The 25,353-nt window shown below is 40.0% G+C and overlaps 1 protein-coding gene across 2 annotated transcripts in view; it reads left to right on the top strand.

Moving 5' to 3' along the window:
• si:dkeyp-72e1.9 (syntaxin-binding protein 4) overlaps positions 1-25,353 on the top strand; it is a 117,075-nt gene that overhangs the window by 26,921 nt on the left and 64,801 nt on the right. The window contains exons 1-2 of one of the 2 annotated variants that reach the window (XM_049560203.1): positions 16,367-16,669; positions 23,978-24,051. In XM_049560203.1, coding sequence (XP_049416160.1) covers positions 16,623-16,669; positions 23,978-24,051 — 121 coding nt within the window. In that variant the 5' untranslated portion in view covers positions 16,367-16,622. Of the gene's footprint in view, positions 1-16,366; positions 16,670-23,977; positions 24,052-25,353 lie in introns of those variants that run through there. The other variant, XM_049560202.1, reaches the window with a different exon arrangement.

The following is a 25,353-nucleotide window of genomic DNA, read 5'->3' as shown; positions in this document are numbered from 1 at the left end:
AATACTCTGACTCCTGAAACCTTGTTCCAACAATAAGCAGCCATGGGCTCATCTAAACAGCTGCCTAGCACTCTTAAAACAAAAAAAAACATCTAAAAGAGCTGCTCATAGGATTGCTAGAAAGGCACACCAAAACCCCTGTTTGACTGCAAATTACCTGCAGGAAGATTTAGCAGACTCTGGAGTGGTGGTGCACTGTTCTACTGTGCAGTGACACCAACAGAAAAAATGACCTTCATGGAAGAGTCATCAGAAGTAAACCTTCTCTGTGTCCTTGATCATGCTTTGGGCTGGTGTGTTCAGCCAGTGGCATGGGGAATATTTTACAGGAAGAGGGAGGAATGGATTCAGTTAAATTCCTCAAATACTGGAGGCAAACATCACGTCATCAGTTAAGAAGATCTTGATAGGACGGCTTCTACAACAGGACTGTGATCCTAAACACACCTTGAAATCCAAAATGGACTACCTCAAGAGGAGCAAGCTGAAGGTTTTGCCATGGCCCTCAGAGACCCCCAACCTAAGCATCATTAATAATATTTGGATAGACCTCAAAGAGCAGTGAATGCAAGACGGCCCAAGAATCTCACAGAGCTAGAAGCCTTTTGCAAGAAGAATGGGTGAAAATCTACCAAACAAGAATGTAAAAACCCTTATCTAGATACAAAAAGTGTTTAGAAACTGTGATACTTTCCAAAGGGGGCACAACTAAGCACTGACCATTCAGGGTGGCCAAACTTTGGCTCCAGGCCCTTTCCTTTTTTGCTGTTTTGAAACTGTGAAAAATTGAAATTAAATAGTAAACTTGCTTAAAATATTGAAAAAAATGGGTTATCTTTAACGTTTTGTCTTTGGAAATCAGTTCCTCATCTACTTATTTAACTACTGACAGTCAACGAATTTTGACCAGGGGTGCCCAAACTTTTGCATGCCACTGTATGTGATCATTCTTTTTGTAGGAGACGTGTGTATAAATGGGTTGGCCTTTCATTCGAGCTATATAGTCAAAAGTACATGGAATGCAGTGTTCTTGTACTTCCTAACTTTTCTTTAGAGATGCTTATTCAAAAGCCAGCATATTCACAACCTTAAACAAAATAAGTCTACTTGGAAAATGAAGAGAGGAAGGAAATACATTGGTAAAATAATCCCAGGCAAACCTATCATAATCAGCTCTGTAGTCACACAGTCATGGTGCATTTCTATCCTTGAAATATGCAAATCTGAAAAGAGACTTATAAATATTTTGTTATTAATATTTTAGGGGAGGGAGAAGCCTTTGATATTTTTTGTCTTGTTTTTCCTTACTTTCCTACAGAGGGCTAAAGAGGCCACAGGTTTAATTAGTTTTGTTTCCCACAACCACTAGTAATTATTTTATGGTGTTGGCATCATCATTATTATAGCCAGCCGCAGCTGCAACCCATAAATAAAAACTTGTGATATCCAACAATATTCCTATAGAAACCCACAGTGTGTGTGTAATGGTTAACAGTTAGTTTTCAGTATAGTCTATAAAGACCAAAAAGCATTATACTATCACTGTGATGTTACTGTAGGGGCTAAATACCAGTGTGCCTGCGGTGGTTGGCTGGTAGTTTACAACGTAATGGCCTTAGATAAGCTATAAAGCAATCTGCTGATTAAAAATTATTATTATTTTTAGAATCATACACCTTCTATTACCATCAGCATGAGCAAAGTGTTTCACTCACTGTTTCACCAGAGTCATGATAAAGTAGGCTAAGCAAAGACCATCGCTAAAGGTCCAGACACACCAAACCGACTTCAGAAAACTTGCAGCAGTAGGAACCGACTGTTGCGTTGCCTCATGTGGCTGTGCACCAGTCAACAATAACATAAACCAGGAAACATTTCTCAATGGCTGCAAAATGTAATCTTACCTTAAGTAACAAGTTTATTTTGGTCTCACTCCATTTTCCTTTGGCTCTTTGTTTACTTTCCTCATTTCTGCTTCTCATCTCGTGCTGAGCTGAACTTCCAGTCCAAGTGATTTAATTCACTGACGGCGATGATCCAACATGCTGAATCAGCCAAAAAAAAAAAAAGAAGCCAACAAGGGCAGCAAGGGGCAAGGGTGTGATGCAATGCACCAGACTGACGAGGGCGACAGATGCTCACCAACAGCCAAACACTGTCCAACTCCCGACTGTTGTCTTGGCGTGTCAGGGCCTTAAGAGAGGACTACAGTCGATGTGCTGATGCAAGCCCTATTCGGATGGGATTAGTTTTACATAGGTACAGTACAGGCCAAAAGTTTGGACACACCTTCTCATTCAATGCGTTTTCTTTATTTTCATGACTATTTACATTGTAGATTCTCACTGAAGGCATCAGAACTATGAATGAACACATGTGGAGTTATGTACTTAACAAAAAAAGGTGAAATAACTGAAAACATGTTTTATATTCTAGTTTCTTCAAAATAGCCACCCTTTGCTCTCATTACTGCTTTGCACACTCTTGGCATCCTCTCGATGAGCTTCAAGAGGTAGTCACCTGAAATGTTTTCCAACAGTCTTGAAGGAGTTCCCAGAGGTGTTTAGCACTTGTTGGCCCCTTTGCCTTCACTCTGCGGTCCAGCTCACCCCAAACCATCTCGATTGGGTTCAGGTCCGGTGACTGTGGAGGCCAGGTCATCTGCCGCAGCACTCCATCACTCTCCTTCTTGGTCAAATAGCCCTTACACAGCCTGGAGGTGTGTTTGGGGTCATTGTCCTGTTGAAAAATAAATGATCGTCCAACTAAACGCAAACTGGATGGGATGGCATGTCGCTGCAGGATGCTGTGGTAGCCATGCTGGTTCAGTGTGCCTTCAATTTTGAATAAATCCCCAACAGTGTCACCAGCAAAACACCCCCACACCATCACACCTCCTCCTCCATGCTTCACAGTGGGAACCAGGCATGTGGAATCCATCCGTTCACCTTTTCTGCGTCTCACAAAGACACGGCGGTTGGAACCAAAGATGTCAAATTTGGACTCATCAGACCAAAGCACAGATTTCCACTGGTCTAATGTCCATTCCTTGTGTTTCTTGGCCCAAACAAATCTCTTCTGCTTGTTGCCTCTCCTTAGCAGTGGTTTCCTAGCAGCTATTTGACCATGAAGGCCTGATTCGCGCAGTCTCCTCTTAACAGTTGTTCTAGAGATGGGTCTGCTGCTAGAACTCTGTGTGGCATTCATCTGGTCTCTGATCTGAGCTGCTGTTAACTTGTGATTTCTGAGGCTGGTGACTCGGGTGAACTTATCCTCAGAAGCAGAGGTGACTCTTGGTCTTCCTTTCCTGGGTCGGTCCTCATGTGTGCCAGTTTCGTTGTAGCGCTTGATGGTTTTTGCGACTCCACTTGGGGACACATTTAAAGTTTTTGCAATTTTCCAGACTGACTGACCTTCATTTCTTAAAGTAATGATGGCCACTCTTTTTTCTTTAGTTAGTTGATTGGTTCTTGCCATAATATGAATTTTAACAGTTGTCCAATAGGGCTGTCGGCTGTGTATTAACCTGACTTCTGCACAACACAACTGATGGTCCCAACCCCATTGATAAAGCAAGAAATTCCACTAATTAACCCTGATAAGGCACACCTGTGAAGTGGAAACCATTTCAGGTGACTACCTCTTGAAGCTCATGGAGAGAATGCCAAGAGTGTGCAAAGCAGTAATCAGAGCAAAGGGTGGCTATTTTGAAGAAACTAGAATATAAAACATGTTTTCAGTTATTTCACCTTTTTTTGTTAAGTGCATAACTCCACATGTGTTCATTCATAGTTTTGATGCCTTCAGTGAGAATCTACAATGTAAATAGTCATGAAAATAAAGAAAACGCATTGAATGAGAAGGTGTGTCCAAACTTTTGGCCTGTACTGTACGTGGGGTAAAGTAATAATTACCAGAAATTTTAGTCCTGTCCGAATGTGCCATGTCAGTAATCATTACCGCACAATGTCAGGAAAGATTACCACGACTTTTACCTTCTGTAAAAGGGTCCTGGACAACTACCTCAGGTAATACTAATCCTGTGCGAATAGACCAGCAGTAAATATGTGTGTTAGGGCTGTCAAAAAAAAATATTGAAGTTTGAAATATATTCGAATATATATATTTTTTATAAGTTCGAACCTAAATTTGATAATTCGAATATCATTAATAATTAATTAATACTATCAATAATGCTGTATATATCACGGCGAATCCCGTTCGGGCAGAGATGGCTTGCAGACAAGCCGGGCCAGAGAGGGACGCAGCGACAGAGGGAGAGGCGCCGACGGAGGAGCCTGCTGCGCCAACACCACCCACTGCACTGTCCGGGATGTGTGACCTGTTCGGGGAGACATACAGGGAGAGTGGTGCACCTGCTGCCTCCCTGCCTACCCTTTCTGAAGAAGAGATGAAACATTACCAGAATGAGACACCACTACGAGCCGACCAGGATCCACTCTTGTGGTGGAAAACTACGCACTGAAGTATCCAAACATTGCTCAGATAGCCAGGCAGAAGTTGATCATACCTGGCACTTCAGTGAGGTCAGAACGGGTGTTTTCATCCAAGTGTCACGTTCATATTGTGTCAGCAAAGCATCTTATTTTTTGTGAGGTTTTTTGTAAAAAAATAATAATAATAATAATAATAATAATTTTTTTTTAAAGATATTTTTTGGGCATTTTTAAGCCTTTAACTGATAGGACAGACACGTGTGAAAGGGAGAGAGAGAGAGAGGGTGTGACATGCAGCAAAGGGCCAGAGGCTGGATTCGAACCCGGGCCGCTGCGGCAACAGCCTTGTACATGGGGCGCCTGCTCTACCACCAAGCCACCGACACCCCATAATAATAATAAATTTGAATATTATTCGAACTCTACTAAATTAATTTGAAAATATTCGAACTCAATTTCATGGTGCTTTTGACAGTCCTATCATACGCACATGACGACAGGAGGGGACCGCGGTGCGTGAATGGATTTACCCCTCCCACTTGTGGTAGTTTTACTGATATTTCTTATCCCGTGTGAACTGGCCATTAATATTACCAACGTCCTGTGGTAAAATGACATTACCCCAAACTAATCCCGTCCAAATAGTGCTTAAGAATGATTTCCACATCATGAAAGACTCGACTTCAGACTTGACCTCATGCATTATTGCAGGGTGCTTATGGAAAATCTCATTCAATTTGGTGTTTGTAATATTACAAAAAAACAATTCCAGCCTGGAACATAACCATGTAACCATCCATCTGACAGTTATGAAGACATTTTACTCTGATCCAAAGTGTTTGATGAGGACTGTTAGTAGTATCCCATATGCCGACACTTTGTCTGTCCCCCAGCTGCTGCTCCTTTAGATCCTTTAAATGGGACCTATTATTATGCGTAGTTTCAGGTTTATAAACTACTTGTAGTTTTGGTTTCAGATTTAGTCCCCGGGAAGTTATTCTGAAGGTGGAGGTACTTGCTGATTCTGAGTGTACTTGAATATTGGGCAGATGTGTTCCCCCCCTGCATAGCTTTCAAGTCGAACTGCTCCTCCTGTTCACATGTCCATGTATCATTGAGCAAGACACTGAACCCCAAGTTGCTCCCAATGGGAACATGCACCTTGCATGAGAGGCAAATTGTATTGTCCAGTAAGGTCGAAAGGCGCTATTTAAATGCAGTCCAGTTCAGCAGTGCTATTCTTCAGGAAAGACTGGTTTACCCAACCAGATACAGATATACTCTACACTACTTGGTCAATGGATCAGTTTTCAACAAGGAGAAGCAGTACAAGTAAAGACCACCACAGTGAGCTGTTAGATGAAATGTGAGCCAGCCCACCTGCAACTCTTCCTTAAAGTATACAACATTGTTTCCTTTGCTGCGGAAAACACTAACAGTGGCAACATGGCAACCATTTTGCTGACCTGTGAGCAACTGATCTGCTCCACGGCTTAGCTCAGCATCTTTATTGCAAAATGGCAAAACATACATACAGTACATTTTAGAAAGAAACACTCACTGTTTACTGTGTTTGTTTAGTAGACAGCTCATAGAGTACCTTAATTTTCTTACAGCATCTTCCTGGACCTGTGAGAAAGTCTGCTGCTCACTGAACCTGTAGCCTCTCTTCCTCATCTATAGAGGGCAGCCTTGTTACTGCAAACACATGACAGTGATCACCCTTCCCTTTGGGTTTTGTCTTTTGTGTGTGTGTGTGTGTGTGTGTGTGTGTGTGTGTGTGTGTGTGTGTGTGTGTGTAAGCATGTGTGCATGTGTCTCTCTGTGATTGGGTCCAGCCTTGTTTGATTTCTTCGTGTGGATTGGATAATCCCATAATCTGATAACGACCCACTGTGCAGATTTAGTGATTAAAGTTCTGAGGCAAATGGTCGTTGCCATGGCTGCCAAATAGAAGAAGAGAATAAATCTGTGTGTGATGATAATGTGTGCACTTCTGCGTGTGTGTGTGTGTGTGGGGGGGGACATACTGTATGCTAAAATAGTGCTGAAATGTGCATGTGCAGTTACAATCAGAATCTGGAACAGGTTTATTGCCAAGTAGGTTTTCACATACACAGACTTGCCTTGGTATTTTGATGCATCCTGCAAAAGTCGTGGATCATAAATCTAAAATAGAAATTTATGATAAAAATAGGTATGTTTTAAAATGAAAAGAGCCCTACAGTGTTCAAAATGAAGTGGATGACTACAGAATATGCAATTGTTCACAATATGAAATATGAAAGGTCCTGGGCCTTTTTTTATTCAGGGAAGTTTCACTAAGAGCCCATGCTCTCTTTTACATTTGCAGGAATGCTGATTTTACAGTTAATCCCTTGCGGTGCAAGTGGGGCAAAAGAGGTCAAAATGCACAGCAGCAGTAATAATTAGACCAGCTGTCTTCCTCCTTAGATTTTCTACTTTCATTCATGCCAACTGCATGGACAAAAAATTAATATCCAACAACAGTTTAGGTCTAGCATGTGAGCAATGGAATCACTGTATGTCAGTCCCAGTGTAAAGTCTTTACATTGTTTTCTTGGGCACTGTTGACTGTATAACATAGGCAGCAGAAACCTCTATCTTATAAATAATGAAATGGATCAAATAATTTGGTGATTGATTAAAAATAAGAGGTGGCAAGCCTCCATCATGCTGACAGTGCTCATCAGTCCAGGTTTCAACAGCATAATAAGTTATAAAAGCAGTGATGCAGCCTGTGAGTGAACTGAGAACACTTCCATCTGGTCATTAAGTGTTAGAAGTTATCATTGTCTTCCAGCAGTGCCATGCTTGGCCAATTTCACGTCAACATTATAGACTCTACGAATGTCCTGTGCTGTCTGAATTAATCTGTAAGGAACATTTAGGTAAAAAACACCTATGTCCACATCCTCAGGTGTTGTCCATGATACATATATCCTGTCTGAAAGGCGCCATGTCATTGGTCTGATATCTCATTGGTCCAACATCCCATTAGTCCGACGTCCCGTTGTTCCAATATGTGATTATACTAGGCTATACTGTATTTGTCTACCATAGAGGGTCAGCAAACGCAACAAAAGTAGGCTACTGGTCGAGATACAAGTCATAAAGAGGAGAGAACAAAACACCATAACCTCCTGTTATTAACTCTGGGGTCCGGGTTGTGTGGGGAGCTCTCCGCGGTGCTGAACGGCTCCCGGCGGGCATATTTTTCCCTTGATGGTGCGCCGTGACCGGCTCTGGGTCAGCTGGGAAAGGCTTGAGGCGAAGCAGGCTCACAGCTTATGTGTTTGCCACTTTGTTTTTCATTTTAACCCACACCATGATCTTTTCCTAACCCTACCCAAGTGTTTTTTGTGCCTAAACCTAACCAGACCTTAACCACAGGGGATCATGATGATTTCGGAACAATGGGTTTAATATGGTCGGAACAATGGGATGTCGGACCCAGACGTTGCGCTAGACTTTTTTGTCGCCGGTCATTTTGACCGAGAGGGTCATAAAAATCCGGTCATAATCAATTTTTACCGGTCATTTTAATTTTCGTTTTTAAATGATAATAAAGATAGCCTATTCAAAGACATTTAGTTTTCATTCGTTCGTTTTTAATAAATCCAACAAGCAAGTTAGCAAGTGTGCATTAATAAGGACATGAACGAAAAGAACAGACATCCACACACCGCAGTGCTTCAGTTCGGCGTCTGGTCTACACACGAGCCGCGAGCGCTTCTGTCAAGCTGGATAGAGCGGATCGTACCAAACAGGAAGTCGGACACAGAAAAGACGAGAGAATCCGGCCAAATTTCAAAATAAAATAACAACAGCACGCACTGAGGAATGTGAGGAGAAAATACCATGTTTATAATTTAAAATAGTGCATCAGTGCATAACCGAACACATTTTTCAATAGGCCTACCCTAATCACTTTATTACAATTTTAATTTTGTGTCACTGAGCCTACAGACTACATAAATAAAATGGTCAGAACAATATGCCCTATTCATTCAGTGTTAATCCAACACGCTCAATACATGGACATGCAATGACAAATTGTCATTAACTTATTACGTCATAAAAAACAATTAAAATATGGACTTACCCATGTTGAAAATGACCTGTTGAAGTGAAAAAACGAGTGCTGACGGGAACAGACGAGCGCCTGCGAGTATACTTGCAGGACTTCTGCGGCACTAACGCATCCGGTGTGTCCAGGCCGTTATGTCAACAACGCTACATGAAGCAGATGAATGACTTTTTCTCTGCAGTGTGAAAACACCAGCCACTTAAACCACTGACTGTGCACTCCGCCGCCAAGTGGGCAGGGGTAGTAATTGCAACCGGTCAAATGACCGACGGCCTTCAGATTTTCCGGTCATTGTTGTAAAAAACCGGTCAATGACGGAGAATATCCAGTTAACGCGACCCCTGGTCGGACCAATGGATTGTCGGAATAATGTGCTGTCGGACCAATGGGCAGACCCCGTCTGAAAAGGGCTACAAACACAGGCTTACTGTGTATACATACTGTATATTTTCAGTTCAGTCAGGACCACTTTAGTCAAAGATAATTTTATTCCCATTTGCAGTATTACTTGTGGTGATATGGCTCTGTTCTGGGGTCTCTTTGCCTTTCCTAGGCCTATGCAGAAAGCCTAAGATGGAGAGAGCACACCTCTCTGCCCTTTCACTTGCAAACAGGGACAGCCTGAGTCAGAGAGAGTAAACATCTCTGCCCTTCCATGCCTCTACATGGAAAGACTAAGGCAGAGAAGGCAGCAGCAAAGGACCCCCCCCCCCCACCCCCAGGAACAGAACAGAGCAAGCATCAATGACAAACAGAAATGACACTAATAAGTCAGACACAACATGAAAAGGAGGAGCTAAGTTGGAGGCAGGTTGCAAAGCAGCTTGCAGAGGAAGCAGCAACAGTAGGCAGGCTAAAGCAGTTTAAATAGGGTGCTCTGAATGAGATTTGCAAATTGGTTGCATCGAAAGGAATCACAGTATCCTGTGCTGCCTGAGCTAACATTATGCTCAGTTCTTAATATTGTCTTTTGTATTTTAGCAAGTTTTAGATGATATTACTGTTGTTCACCAGGTGTCTGCATTTAAAGGTCTTAATAAACCACATCAGCAATCAAACTTTTCCATTAAATGTTCAATACTAAACGCTTTGTATATTTAAAAAGAAAACCATCTAACACAGCATGAGAGTATAGTGACAAAGAGAATTATCACCTCCTCTGCTCTCCAGAGCTTTTTAGCCTCTTTTCGCTCATTGTTTTGGTTTCTGGCCTGCAAACACAGCTCTCATCAGCCCCAGTTCCAGATACAAACAAAGTGATGATAAACTCTCTTACACTCTGCTCAGCACCAAGACAGCAGTCAGACACAGGTGGATACTGGTGCTGGTGCACACAGTGAAGCGTTTAGCAGCTAAAGAGTCAAAAAAAAAATTTCACAGTGGAAACCAACAACCCAGTAGCCAAAATAAATGTTTCTGAAAACCACAGATACATTACATTGGCAGCATGTATATGTTTAATATGTTTCGTAAGTAGCTGATATGTTGAAACTTAACTTTTCTACATGTTTCAGTTTTTAATTTAATGTGCCAGTGCTGGAGTTAACATGTGGTTAGGTTTCATCACAAAAACCACTTAGTTAGGTTTAAGAAAAAGACAGCCTGATTGCCTAAAGAAAATACTCCACGAATATGTTATATTTGTACATTTTGTATGTATGATATCAATGTTTATAAAGTGATGTAGTATGAGAGCTGACTTCATTTGGAGGTGAAGGGGATGGGGGATGGTGTGTCACCTGGGCGAGATGCATGCCAGGCTGCAGACTACTGCGGGCTGTTATTCAAGACCAACAAACAAAAGCATTTGTGTTTTAGCAACTTGTTGCTGTGTTTCCACTGGGATAGTTCCATGAAAACTGGTTGTTTTTTACTGAGATGTCGCTGTGTTACCTGCCAGCATAGTGCCACCAAAACCAGGCATTTTAAGCTAAAATCTGATCTTTTCCCAAAAGAAATAGTCAGTTATTGTACACATCTGCCTCAAAATAAAAAAGGAGTAAAATATTATAAGACCCTGGCACTCCAAAGCACAACCTCAGCAGTGAAGTCTGTGCATACATGGTGGCACTCTGCAGCCTTCAGATTCTTTGATTCCTGTTTAAAGCACCCTTCAGTTCTTTAAAGCCCCACAAAGATGCTTTGAAGAACTGCTAAGCTTCTCGAGGTATTAGATTTAAAAAATGCAGGATTTCATTTGTTATGTAATCCAGCGGCTGATCAAAGTAAACACAAGTCACCCAAATCAAATGCTCATTGAATGAATTTAGGTGGCTTACCCCAAACATTGGCTTGCCATTTGAAAAACACGCAACCAAACCATTGCAACAGCAGAGAAAAGAAGCAGCTGATGAATGTCAGGCTTAAGGTCCAGAGTGAGAGAGTCGTCTCCCTCTGTCATCATGATGAAAGGGACAACACACTGCCCTGTATACAACCGCATATCTTTCCTCGTTTTCTCACAAAAACAGCTCATGAATATTCTTCACATTGAACATGAATGTGTTGTTCCATTTAGGAAGTTCAGGTTGCGATCATAAGCAATAAATACATTTATCTAGGATGTAATACACGTGTAATACACGTGTTCCCCTGATCACAGTTGCAGGAAAAAATTGGTTCAAGACCTCTAAATGAGTGACAGCAATTTTTGGTTCTTTGTTAAATCATTTTATTTTTTAAGCAAGAATTCTGTCAGATATTTCTGAACTTAAAGGATAGCAGTGTATTTCAGGCTTTCCCCTACCATAGAGCAGATCACCTGCTAGAGTTACATTGGGGAGCTTTAAATCTGTGTTCCACTGGGTCAGCGCATGTCAACCATCCAAGTTTTTTGTCGGACCAAGGTTTGGCTTTTGAATTTTGGTTCAAATCAAACTGAAAAGTCAAAAAGTCAGTGCAGAATGAGGCAGGTGTGAAAGGGCTCCCAGCGTTACATCACCTAGATGATCAAATTTAGTTGTAAAATTATTACAATCACACATGCATGACTAGTTGGTTATGTTAAACTCCTTTCTTCCTTTGAAGAGGCAGTAATTACTAGTGGCGCTGTACAAGAGCTGAGGATCTTGAATTTAACTGCATTTGCTGAATGGACATGATTTTCATTCATGATTCTCAGACTTTTTATTACAAAGGCTTTTGTCCAATCCCACCAATAATTTCCTTGTTGTGGTATATGCATGGACTTTTTTCCCATGTACAGTATGTGGCCCAACAGGCCAGTATGACCAAATCAAATGACAGCAGTGACAACAAGTTGGCTACCATAGAAGTCAAGTGTTAGCCAAGCTTACAGCTGTGCTCCCAAAGCCTGTGTCTGGAGTGGGTACAAGATCGCTGTTAGGTAAGAGGCTGGAACACCTCCAGCTTCTTCTAATCTTAACAACTGAGTAGACATCAGAAACCTTGGCCTGGCTTTAGAGGAAGAGTTGGTGTGTAGATGGAAACAGTGATGTTTTTTACATGCCATGTTGTGTTTGTAATTGGCTTTTTAAAAGCCTGAATAGATCAATTAAAATTTTGAACAAAGCTTGTCACCACATTAAAGAAAATAAACCAAAGGCTAAAGCTGCATTCATTGAATTTTTGCCCACTTGGGGGCAGCGGAGAGAGCTGGAAACACAACAGACACATATCTACCTTTTTTTGGCAACATTTTTGGCATTTTTGGCATTTTGAGCAAACAGTTGCATATGTACGCATCCAGGAGACACAGACAAACATTAGCATTCAGTTGTAATGTTTGTCTGCCTGATGAAAGTAAATCTGATGTTCATTCTCCTTTTTGCTCTGCTTTGCTCTCCAGCAACACCTGAGAAAGATATCTGACTCTTTGTTTAATATTCCACTATATTCACCAGCAAATCTCTATGTTTGTCCATCTGTTGTTTAAATTGTCAGTTTATGTAAAAAAAAAAAAAAAAAAAAAAAAAACCTCCCATATTGGATTCAGATTCAGTTATACATCTGAACATCTAAAGTCCATAGATTGTTATATACTGTCTAAGGGCTGCACTAATCAATATTTTATATTAACAATGGATCAAATGACTGTGTGGACAGATGGCTGTCACTCAAGATGAACCCACAGAGAATTATTACCAACCCTGCAGTTCCCCTCAGCTCTCTGGTTGTGTTATGTCTACTGGATGTGTAAATATTTCCCCTTTTTCACCAAAATTTGCATGTATATGCAGGTTTTTAAAAAACAGGAAAATCTGCTAAAAACAGTCTCTTTTTCCACATCTAGTAGATAAGAGTTGTGTACACAGCTCTGCGGTAGAGGAGTATGTTTTTTTTTTTGTTTTTTTTTACTGGTGTGTTTGGCATTACAAACCAGCTTGAAAAACAGGGCTAGTAAGCAGTAGAAAGAAGCATGGGGGTCAGTGAAAATGTTATGGTGATTACTTCTTTTTAATATATGTGACTTATTCAGTCTCTCTTTCAAACTCTGTGCCGACTAAATTTTAAATGATCTTTCATTGCTGCTTGGAGGTGGGTTACTTGCCCAGTGGCAACACTTTTCACCATAAGAAATTTATGAAGGGACTTCAATGTCAAGTCTAACGGCTGTTCTGCTGCCCCCAAGTGGCCGAAAACAAAACAAACAAACAAATTGACTCAATTAATGCAGCTTTGGAGGCATAAATTACACATTATTGTTAGTTCCTGTAGCCAGAACGAACCACAAACTCTTTCTAGAAATACAGAGCAAGTAAAAATTATATTGTTAAGAATATGTAATGTTGGTATAGTTGGGAGAAGTGCGGTATAATCTGTGTTTACTGTCGGGAGTAATTGAGTAGCCCTCTTATAAAGGCCTGTATTTAGCGCTTTGTTGTACCATATGGATTTGTGTGTATTATCCTTTTGCATAAGCTTATCATCTCCTCATCTATTGGCACTCTTTATAGCTGCTTGGCAGCCACAGTGCATCATGAGCGGGAATATGCAGAGCCAATGTTAACAACAAGAGTCAGATATCCAGGCTTTTCCACAGAAACAGACATGTTCCAAAGGTTGAAAGTGCCTCTAAGTTTTGCCAGGTATGTTGTCAACTGTTTCATAGCTAAGCCAAATTTACTGGCAGACAGTTCTTGTGCCTGCATGCCAGGGATTATGAGACTACGCTGAGCTGATGTAGTATTCTAGGAACATTTCACTGTATTTAGCTTGATAGTGAAAATGTTGGTTAATCGTCTTCATTTTGAATAATGTTTAGTCTGTGTGGACCAGCACCGCACATCCAGAGGTGTTGTATGTGAACTTGGGCTGATACTGTTTTTTGCATCAAAGCTGCCGGTTGCTGATATTTTATATTGATATGATGATTTATTTTTCTGTGTTTCTAATATGTACTGAAACTATGTGTGTAGACTTTATTGTGTTGGATCAGATGGGTGTATCAGATTGGTGTTTCCCTGCTGTACATGCCTATAAACACACACACTTACACACACCAAATACTGTGATACCCTATAGCAATAAGTGGGTATAGAAAATGGATTCATGGGAATTTAGAATTAGTTGATAAGGTCAATTGTGAAAAAGAAAGGAGAAAAGAAAGAGGTCAAGTCCCTAAAATTGTCTTTCTGTAGCAGTGGGAGGAACTTTGTCAACCTGATGTTTGTGAAATGGACATGAGCTCTTAACAACCAGCCCATTCTCATTCCCAACTCATCATATACCGCCTCTTTGTCATAGATTTCTGCATCAGACACTGACGCAGAAAGGCACCTTTCATTGTGGTATGACACACAGCTGGGCAGCGTCAGTAACATAACATAAGGAGCTGGAAGCTCTCTACAGGGTGGGCTGGAGAGGAGATGGATGGGTCCAACAAACCCTGGACATTCACCCTGGAGCCTGCTGTTCCCTCACCGTGTGAATGTTGAGTCAAACCATTATATCTTTTCTAAACCTAACCACGGGACTGGAGGTCAGGAAATCAATGGTAATACCAGGTGTTTTACCAAAATTGTAAGTCTATTTTGAAAAAGACTGTATGCATCTAACAAGCAGAAACTGTGGAAGTGGAATGGAAGTGTATTTTGAAAAGACACAATACATGTAACAGGCGTAATTTGACACAGCATCCCGCAACGTCAACCACAGATGCAGGAGGATATATGTTATGTTGTTGTAACATTTGATTTCACACGAAACAAACAATGGCCTCCTGGTTGAAAGTCCATAAATGTTTAACCAATCCGTCACTCCTCCCATCCATCCTGTGCAGACTTTCTCGCTCTTTATTCATAATCTGGGTGTCCACCATGACAAAAGATCCTCATTGACTTTGTATTGATATTGTTTTTGTTTTGCCATTACATAAGTTTAACACATTCTGTGCCCACCACCTCTAAATCAGTGATTTCAAACTTCTTGGCTTGAAACTCCTTTAAGCAAGGTACCCAGCTGGCACTGGATGTCAGTATGATGTCAGAAAGATGTTGGACTCTTAGGTCTGAGAGATGTGAAAATTTGGTTTGAATGAAAATCGGGTTGATGATATATTAAACGTCTAATGACGTTAAAATTTCATGCTGTGAGGACGTTAACATCATAACATTTTGCAGATATTGAGTTTTGTTCTCCACACACAAAAGTGTGAACAAAAGTTCAGCGTCATCTGTCGTCAGTATTCTATGTCCAATTGACGTTGCCATTAGACGTTGTCCTGACATTAAATTTTGGTCATGCAACTTCACAACCTAAATTCAACCAAATATTAATATAAAATTACATTAGTGCCCAGCTCGATTATGTCTACTTGTGACCCCTCATCACTGGTTGTCATTTTATTATTATTATTATTATTATTATTATTATTATTATTATTATCAGTAGTAGTAGTAGTACTACTGTTTTCATTTTGAGGCCTGAAGATGTAAAATTGCCCAATAATTTAAAAGAAATAGGAGGTCTTTAAAAGATTGTGAGTGGCTGAACAGTTTCCCCCCCTCTCAGCTGTACTTTAGGAATGTCACAACTCCTCAGATTTGTTTTGTAATGACCCCCTGATCCCTTGTCAGTGGTTGCATGGAAGTATTTTATGGGATTATGGAACCCCTATACGTCCTGTAACATAAAAACAGGAACATGAATGCAAGAGTGAGCTTACACTGTATGCTTATACTGCATAGTAAACACAATATTCACTATGTACCATGAAGGTAACCTTCACTTTTCAAATTGTACTTCTTATAAACTTAACGTAATTATTTAAATGTATGCAGTCTGGACACGCAACAAAAAACACAGCTGCTCAGAGGTTTGAATGAGAAATGACAATGTTGAGAAATGGATGTCAGCTGAGGATTAAAATTGCAAAATGGAGAGCGAGGCACTTGTGTATTAATGTGTTTAAAGGCATCTAAAGCCCTCATGCTGTTTGAATTATCTTAGACTTAACAATTTCTATAGCGTATTATCAATGCCATTTATTCTTTATGATTCAATATTATTATTAGTCTGAAAATTCTATTTGTATTATAAGTATAATAATATAATAATTACATTTTTAAATGTGAATTTAATAAATTAAAATGCCTGTAACAATGTCTAATAATCCCAGCTAAATATATTTTTACAAGATGGAAAAAAATACATATTTTACTGTAACTGGGGGAAGTATGAACAGTGTAATCATCATTATAGCTGTAATCTTGTACAGTGGACAGGCTGTGCTGAGGATGTCCTGTCCTGCTAATGCAACTTCAGCTCTTGTTTCAAACAACAATAAATACTTGCTGTGGTCCAACAGGCAGAGAAACCACAGGTAGAACGTGTGAGAGATAAGCCTCGCCAAAATAATTTCTCCCCTCGGTGCTTTCTGTGCCCTTTTTAATTTTTCGCCGACTTTAGTTATGTAAGAGATTAAATGTGTGGGTGAAGGTGGAGATGTTTGGAGCGGACAGTCTGGTTAACTGGAATTAGAGGCAGCCTGTGTAGACAGACATACCATCATGTGGCTGCTGGCTGGAGGCTGAAAGCTGGGGAAGCTCCGACAGACCGAGCGTGTTACCGGGGCAGCTGGCTCCAATGTCAAAATGCCAACCTTTTCCGTCATGTACAAAGGAGCTGTCATCATTAGCAGGTAAAGGAACAAAACAAGCGGGAGGTGTCGGTGAAGGTGTGTGTGTGTTTGTGTGCGTGTGTGTGTAGGGGGGGGGGGGAAACACCGGCTGACGCTGCTGCTGTGTTTTTACTTTTGTTAAGAGTAGTGTGTGTGTTGTAGTAGCGGTGCTGGAGTGTGTTTACGGCTTCTGTTTGTGGAACAATAAGTGAAACGTAGAGGTCATTGTATAGGCTAGAGGAAAAAACAGCATTTAACAAAAGCGGGTCTCGTGCGGAGCTCGCGTGCGAAGCAGTTAACTCTGTCATTCGGTAAACTAGTCAACATGCTGCTGCGTTTAATGGGTTTTGAAAATGGACGTGCTTAGTGTCGAGATATATTCCTCGTGGTTGTTTGGAGAGACAAATTGCATACACGTTGGTAAACCAAAGTGGGTAAAGCTCGTGAGCGTGTTTTTTTTTTCTGGTGTTATTTTGGTATCCATTCCACGGGAAAAGAAAAAGCTCTCCATCAGTCGTCTGTGCAGTGCCGCTCGTGCGCCGCGCGCATTGAGAGGCGGCTGTAGGCTATATGATGTGCCCTTGCAGTAACAGCCATTCTGTGGCTTCTAATGCAGACTACATTTGATTTATAATGGTCTTCAAAAAGTTGGTGTAGCAATGTACCTTAACAGGTGAGAGGTTGTAATGTTGGAAAAATGGATTGCCCACCACATGAATCAGTCAGGTTAACAGCAAGCTTCCATTGATTTCCAAATGATTAGTGTCAATAGTCTCCTATTGATCAAATACTGCTAGGCTAGTGAACCATAGTGTCTTTTTCCTAGCATGTCTCCTCCTGCTTATCAATCAATCAATCAATCAATCAATCAATCAATCAGTCACCATTTACAGGTTTCATTTTTTGGTGGTGAGCCTATGAAGTCTATTTCTGATACTTAATTGTGCTTTTATATGTATTATTTAATTTTAAACCAGCAGAAAATGAGTAGAACACTGTATAAATTGATATTCTTATTACGGTCAGGCTTAATGCTTACCTGGGCTGCAATGAATGGTAATTTTCATTATCAATCAACCTGACATTTATTTTCTCGATTTATCATTTGGTCTTTTACACATTAGAAAACAGTGAAAAATGTTCAGTTTGCATGGCCCACGTTGATCCAATGTCATGTTTTGTCTCACAAAAAATCCAAAAGTAGATGATAATGCAAGACCACAGCTGGCCACCAATGTATTTCAATGTTGAGATTTAGCTAAATTTAGGTTGTGGCATCAGGTGTCCAAAATTTAATGTCAGGACAACTAATTCCAGCCTCAAATAATGTAGAATATTGACAACAGATGACATTGATATTTTGTTGGTTTCTCAAACCAGTGTCATCTTGACATAGAATACCAACATTTAGTCGTAAGGTATGGAGAACAAAACCTAACATCTGTAAAACGTCATAACCTTAACATCCACACAGCATTAAATTCTAGCATTGTTAGACATTTAAAACGTCAGCAACCTGAAAACGAAAAACAGATAATTCTCACATCTGAGAAGCTGGAACCATCAAATGTTTGGCAGTTTTGCTTGAAATTTGAGTTGATCAATTCAGCAGTTAATGAATTATCAAAACAGTTGCCTATACATTCTCAGTTGATCAACTTATCTATTAATTGACTTATTGTACTTGCACCACTAATAATTATGCTAATGCAAAATCAGAGCTACTAGGGCCAACACAACAAGTTGCCAGGCTAGGGCTGGGCAATATATCAATATTATAAAGATACAGTGAATTAGACTAGATACCATCTTAGAGTAGAAGTGATGTCATTTTCTGAACTTACAAAACTGTTCCAGCTGTTCTATTAATTGCCTTTACTCATAGTCATTATATCAATATTACTGATAATGATTTATCAAAAATTTCACTGTGTAAATATTTCCTGAAAGTACCAACAATCAAGCCTACAATATCCTCATAATATCTGTATGAAGGTACTTAGTCAAAAAGATTATAATATATAATTTTGTCTATTTTGCCCAACCCTTTACCAGAGACACATTTCCTATGGAATATACAAAAACTTAACTCAAGTTATTTAATGTGAAATTTTTGAGTGTCACAAATTGTCTTTTGTGGTTTTGTGTTCCCTGACGTAGGCATTTGGAATCTTGAGACCATGGCAATATTATTGGCCGGCATGTAGTAAATAAGTGGTGGGCACTATTATGTAATGATAATTACAGAACAACTTGTCACTGGAACTTGAGGAAATCAGGCTTTCAGGACTAGCCAGACTACAAACTTTTTAAAAGAATTAAGGATGAAATCTTGGCTCATCTTTGTGGTTACTACTCCGGTGCCAAATCAACCTGATTAAATAGATTTAATAAAGTAGCTGATGTCCTCAGAAAGGCCTGGACCCACGGGATGAGGGGCATAGAGCCTCTCCTTTGGCTAAAATAAAATATTTTTGGTGATTAAAATGATGTAATTTAGCTTTTGAAAGACTTATGAGAATCAAACATGAAACTTATGTTTATTGCAGTAGAGCATATTTACCCATATGTACTGTATGGCTCCATGCATGTTGGTACCTGCTTTTTAAAAAATCGTAAAATACAGGAAAAATAATAAAAAATCAATGAATTTTATATTTAACCACATGACTATAATGTGGAGCTTTAGAGCTGTGTTTGGATGAAATTGTGTGCTTTACTACACAAAATTGCACATCCATGTCACCAGCACAGGATTGAGGTAGTCCATACTGTATATTTCTGCTGTAGATGTGGTGTTGATAGTGACATTATTGGCCCATAAAAAAAAGTAATGTATCAGTATGAGAGGAGAACAAGATCTCTGCAAGATGAGGTAGGCCCAAAAGGATTCATGGGGTTCAGGCTGCAACCTCCAGGGCTGAAAAATAAAGCCAATGTATAGGTGCATAAATCTACAGTTCCACTAATGGCCACTTGATGCTGGATCCAAGAGTGAGTCAATCCCACAGATTTTTAATAATACCTAGATACTGGATGCCAAGAGGGCACCTATTCATTTCAATGGAGTTGCTTGCCTGGCGCATATGCCAAAAAACCCTTTCTAGCTTCAAGGTTTAGTTCTGCAATATGTGGCCCACTGTGACTGTGCAGCTCATAGACTTTATATTGTGATGATATCACAGATTTTTAAAACTTTTTTCTCAGCTCAAGGAAAGATTTACAAGTACAAAACCACCATGGCTCAAAAATTGATATTAGAATGAGTCATAATGGACCTTGTTTGCAGTTGTAAACAGTTCTACAGATGTCTCTTTTACAGTGGTTGTCTATGGGGAAAAGCATTTTGGGATGCAGGCGAGTGGCCACTAGGAAAAATTTGCTTCAAGACTGAGCAGCGTTCCTTGGGGCCTGGTCCATCCCTATAGACTTGACCAAGTGCCATCCTCTGAGGCTGAAAACTGAAGCCAATACGGGAAGTCCCAAAAACTGCGGTCCTTTGAATGACCGCTTATGACTGGCTCCAGAAACCATTCAGTCCCCATAGACCCCCCATGTTAAAATGCCAAACTTCACAGCAGAAATAAACATGTTCACAGCCTGGTACAAAAAACATTTTTGGTCTCTAATTTCCCTGTTCATGACAACTGTATGGGGAGTGAATTTCTGTATAGCTTCACCCTTTTAAATGTTTTTTAGGCTTATTGTTAGGCATAACATACAAACCTTTGTCACAACAGACACTTGAGCAGACATTTTGACTTGTCGAAAAGCACAGGTGAGATTAGTAATTCTATCGATGCCACTAAGTGTCTCAGTAAGCTTTTTTAGTGAGCCAGAGTGCACAACACCAGGGCCTTCCCCCTAAAGTGGAATGCAGCCATCACTAATGCAATTAAATCCACCTGTGCATGCGTTACCGCTATGTCTTATGGAGTTTGCTCTGTGAGCAACGAGTGAGTTATATAAAAATTCAACTTCCGTACAGTATAAAGACCAAAACTGTTTTTGTACCAGGTTGTAAAGTTAATTTCTGCTGTAAAATTGGGCATTTTAACATGGGGGGGTGGGGGGGGGGGGGGGTCCTTTGGGGATCGAATGGCTTCTGAAGCCAGCTTCAAGTGGTCATTCAAAGAACTGCAGTTTTTGGTACTCCCAGGGTTGGTTTCATTTTTCAGCCTCAGAGGTTGCCACTTGCTTTACGCACAGATTCTGTTGAAATAGCACATGCACATGAATCAAGGCTTAGTGTTTAAGGATCACTCTCAAAAGAATCATGATTACAAGTCATCATTAGTGTAATTTATGCCCCACACTTCTTCCTGTCTTCTTACTTAATGAATAGAACATTGTGCTGCTGCTTTCAGTCATAAGGACGGTGTTTTCATTTGAAGTTTAGTGTGTCCTCAATTAGCCTCTTTATTTCACTGACAGCAGTCTCAGGTTGCTTCTGGTGAACCCTCTGCATCTGAAATATTGATATTCCTCTTTGTTGTTCGGGTGACAACTAGACAGGAAAGTGTAAACTCCTTTGCTGAGAAGACGTTGTTCCAGATTTCCAAAATATAAACACAATAATGTCTAAATTTTACCAACAATGTTGCTAACAGCATTTACTAGTAAACAGATATAAGTGTGCACTGGTTAATCTTGTGATTTGTGTGTTAAGCATATTGATGGTCATTTACACACAGCAACCTTCATTATTTTGTCCTCAAAAGGAGGATAGTGGTTGTTTTGTTTGCTTCTTTTTTCATCTTGAATACTTTGATGTGGTTTTGTAATGAGGGTCTGTTATCCATATAGGAGCTAGTAGTTTAGATGCCATCTATGCCCTAATGATCTGTAGCATCATGGCTGAATGACTGAATGGGTCCACTGGGAACAAGCCCAGCGGTCTAAGAGGTCAAGGGTCCCCTGGGCCAGAGTCTTAGTTTAAAGTGACAGTTAATATTTCTTGTTGGAAAGTCAGTGAAACATCAATAAAGAGACGCAAAACAACTGCAATACTAGTACAAAGAGACAAGTACAAAATACTTCAAAGAGACGTAAAATGGCTACCAAGAGACAAAAAACAACTGCGAAATGGCTGCAAAAGGACTATAACGAAATCAGAAACGTCCACAATGTAACTCCAAAGAGACACAAAACAACTGCAAAATAATTACAAAGAAACAAGTGCAGAATGACTTCAAAGAGATGTAAAATGGCCACCAAGAGACGCAAACGACAGCAAAGTGGCTGCAAAGAAATCAAAAACAGCATGGACCCTTACAACTTGAATGCTGGGTAGGGTTTGAATGAAACTTTCAGGATGTATTACTGGTACTTCTTACAACATTGCTTACAATTTCTTCACTTTATTACAACACAGTTCAGTCAATTTATTCCGACACTATTTGAACACTTAACTTTAGCAGTTTCTGCCATTTTATATTCTCATGTCAATAACATATTAATACTTTTCAATATTTTTTTCTTGATTATTCTAAACATTACCCACTTTTTTCCCCCGTTGAAAACGATTAGACTGTTTTATTTCAAAACCCTCCTTCCAAACGTTGGATGAACAGAAGGTGTCCCCACTTTAAATGTGGCAAGTTAATGTTGCATATAAAAATAAAATGATAAATATTTTCAATAAGAAAAAGCATGCTATTTTAGTTCACTTTAAGAACAAATATGACTGAACCTTATTCATCTATAACAAGTGGGTTTCATTAAAAATAGGACATCATCTGATAATCTCTGCAGGTTGTTGCATCTCATTTGGAAATGAGGATGACACAACTGTAGCTTCTAACTTGATGCAGAGAAAGCATTTGATAGGATGGAGTGGATGTATCTTTTCCTTACACTGGCAGACTTTGGCCTTGATCCCTTTTTTATTAAAAAAGGGAATATTATTATACCACAATCCTAAAGCATCTTTGCCAACAAATGGCAGGAAATCCCCTCCTTTTCCGCTTCACAGAAGGACAAGGCAAGGCTGCCCTTTATCTCTCCTAATCTTTGGACTGGTACTTGAACCATTACCAATTGCTGTAAAGCAAAATAACAACATAGTTGGCATTAAAGCTGACAGAATCCCTGCAAAAACTGTGCCTCACATCATCACCTTGATTAATATTTTTTTAGGCATATCAGGACACAAAATAAATTGTTTGAATTTTGAAGCAGTGCTCCTATAGAGACTCTGCCCTCTTAGTGTTAGGCAGGGATGGCAATCTACACGGCAACCATCTGGTCTGGACATATCTGGGTATCAAGCTAAATCCCTTTTAGGAAAAGTTCATATTTTAAACATGGTAATAGTTCTTAAAATAAAACATCTAAGTTATATGCTATCATCAAGCTTACCACGCAATGTATTATCAAAATGTAATGAAGCTGTATACAACTTTTCATGGACTGGTGAAAACCATATATAAATCAGACAAAACATTATGTGACTGTAAAGGAGACCAAGGCCTTCCCCATGTAGACTAGTATCATTATGCTTTTTGAAACAGCTATCAAAACTATATGGCTGGCTGTGGTTGTCAAGACATCACCGCTATCCACTGCATCTTGGTGTAACATTGTTTGACTTGGCATAGCCAAAAGTTGTAATGGAAAAAGGGTATATTTGTGCCACCATTTTGACTATACAAAGTTCAGCCATATACTAGGGTTTGACCTGTCTTGTTGCAGTTTGTATACAAGAATTCAACATACTTAATGTTTTACGCTGAATGGAAGTGATTCAGTACTTGGCACAATAGTTATTTTTTTCATTTTCGAGTTGTTCCTGGAGCTGTTTCTCCACAGTCACTTTAAATTTTTCACAGCTGTAAGCTGCTCCTCCATTTCCTTTGTGCACTGCATTTTGTTTGTTGTTTGTTGTTTTAAGTATGCATTCTACCAGTTTTGAGTATCTCTTGGTCAGAGTTAGCATGTAATCTGCATTTTGTATACAGCCCTTGTTGCATGTCTCCAGCATACTGTAGGGTAGGCGGTTGCTCAAACATGAAACACTGACAGCCTACCCCCACACTGCTCCAGAGCTAAGAGCTGTGTTTCCAGTCTCCTGCTGCAGGGCTGTAGGAGAAACTCTCTGAGACAGACACTCTGTATTCATCACAAAGTCACATTCCTCCCAAGCACTCCGTCTTATTGAGTAGTCACAGTGTGACTACGTAGCTTTCAAGGGCCTAATCTGTTAAGGAAAAACAAGTACAAAGTAGATTTAGCTCTCAATTTGAAGTTTCTGACATACTTATTTTTTTCTTGTCTTCTGTCTCTTGTTTCCCCTTTTTTCCATCCTTCTCATCCTTCTGTCTTTAACAGGACACTAATGGGTCCATACGGAGTTGATAGAGCTGTTCATTCCATGGAGTTTACAGACTGTGAGAATGGCCTGGGTAAGTAGATTCTGACTCTTCAGCAGCCATGGATAGAAAGAAAGAAATACTTGTCACAGTAAACATGTCGTAACTGTTTCCTCTCCGTCTCCTTCACTCCTTGTGGTCTAACTGCTTCCAGAGTTCATGGTTGTCATGGACCAGAGCCTATACTAGCATTCACAGGGTCAGAGACAAGGTACACCTTGCACAGGTTTACAGTCTACACAACTAACACACACATAGACAAAACTTACTCCAAGTTGCCTATGCTGCATTTCTTAGGACAGTGGGAGAAAACTGGAGCATCCTGAGGAAACCCACACAAATGCGAGGAGAACATGTAAACTCCACGGAAATTCACAAATCTCCATACTTTTTATAACTAAAACATCCTACCCTTGGCACCAAAACTGAACAGAGTATATGACGAAATACACCTGTTGGCTTGCATGTTATCCTCACACCGTAAATAATCTTTGGTGGTTTCAGATAGTAACCGGAGCTAGTCAGACATATCTGTCCAATAGAAAGACTAACAGATACAGGTCTTATCATTTGCTTTAAAAAGTTGCAAAACAAGACAGGACACTGTGGCAGGGTCTGGAGGGATGAGGTTAGAGTAGTTAAAGCCGGGAAGCGAAGCTTTTGTCTCCCCCTTCTGGCAGTGAGAGTAATTACATAAACACTGTCGACCCATACTAGCTCGCTGCATCTCCAAGAAAGAGATAACAATAGCAAAACAAATCTAATGGAAATTTAAAAAAAAAAGAGTTCTCCACCCTTTCGCTGTGGCTGGTTACTCCCAATACACCTGTGTGCGAATATCGCCACAAACACCTGACACTTAAACTGCAGTATACTTAAAATTAGAGAGAGCTGTCCCTGGTGGCAGAAGTGTTACTCTGCATTGTGTGAGCTTACTTGGCAAGGGCTTGAATGTAATGGACATTCATTTATATGCGAAGTCCTGTACTCTAGTGTTTAACACTTCAGTAAAGTGCAGCAACCAATGTTCAATAAACTGAAATGTCTCCATCAGAGTAACAGAGATGGAATTTTTTGTTAAAACATTGATTATTTGATTTGACTGAATATTTTACAGCAATATTAACTAATTTTTTTGTCCACTTGGGGGACACAGAACAAGTTGTCACAAAGCTGTTATGGCAAGAAGATTAGCAAACACATTCAGCAGGTGCAGAGCAGCAGTATCATTAATTTGAAGTTGTGTTTGTGTCCGCCTCATGGATGTCAGTCCAATATTCACACTCCTTAAGCTGTGCGTCTTTACTCTTTACCAACTCTCAAGAGAGAAATGTC

The sequence above is a fragment of the Epinephelus fuscoguttatus genome, linkage group LG19, assembly GCF_011397635.1.
Source record: "Epinephelus fuscoguttatus linkage group LG19, E.fuscoguttatus.final_Chr_v1".
Classification (NCBI taxonomy): Eukaryota; Metazoa; Chordata; class Actinopteri; order Perciformes; family Serranidae; genus Epinephelus; species Epinephelus fuscoguttatus.
This window is presented reverse-complemented; position numbering and strand designations above follow the sequence as displayed.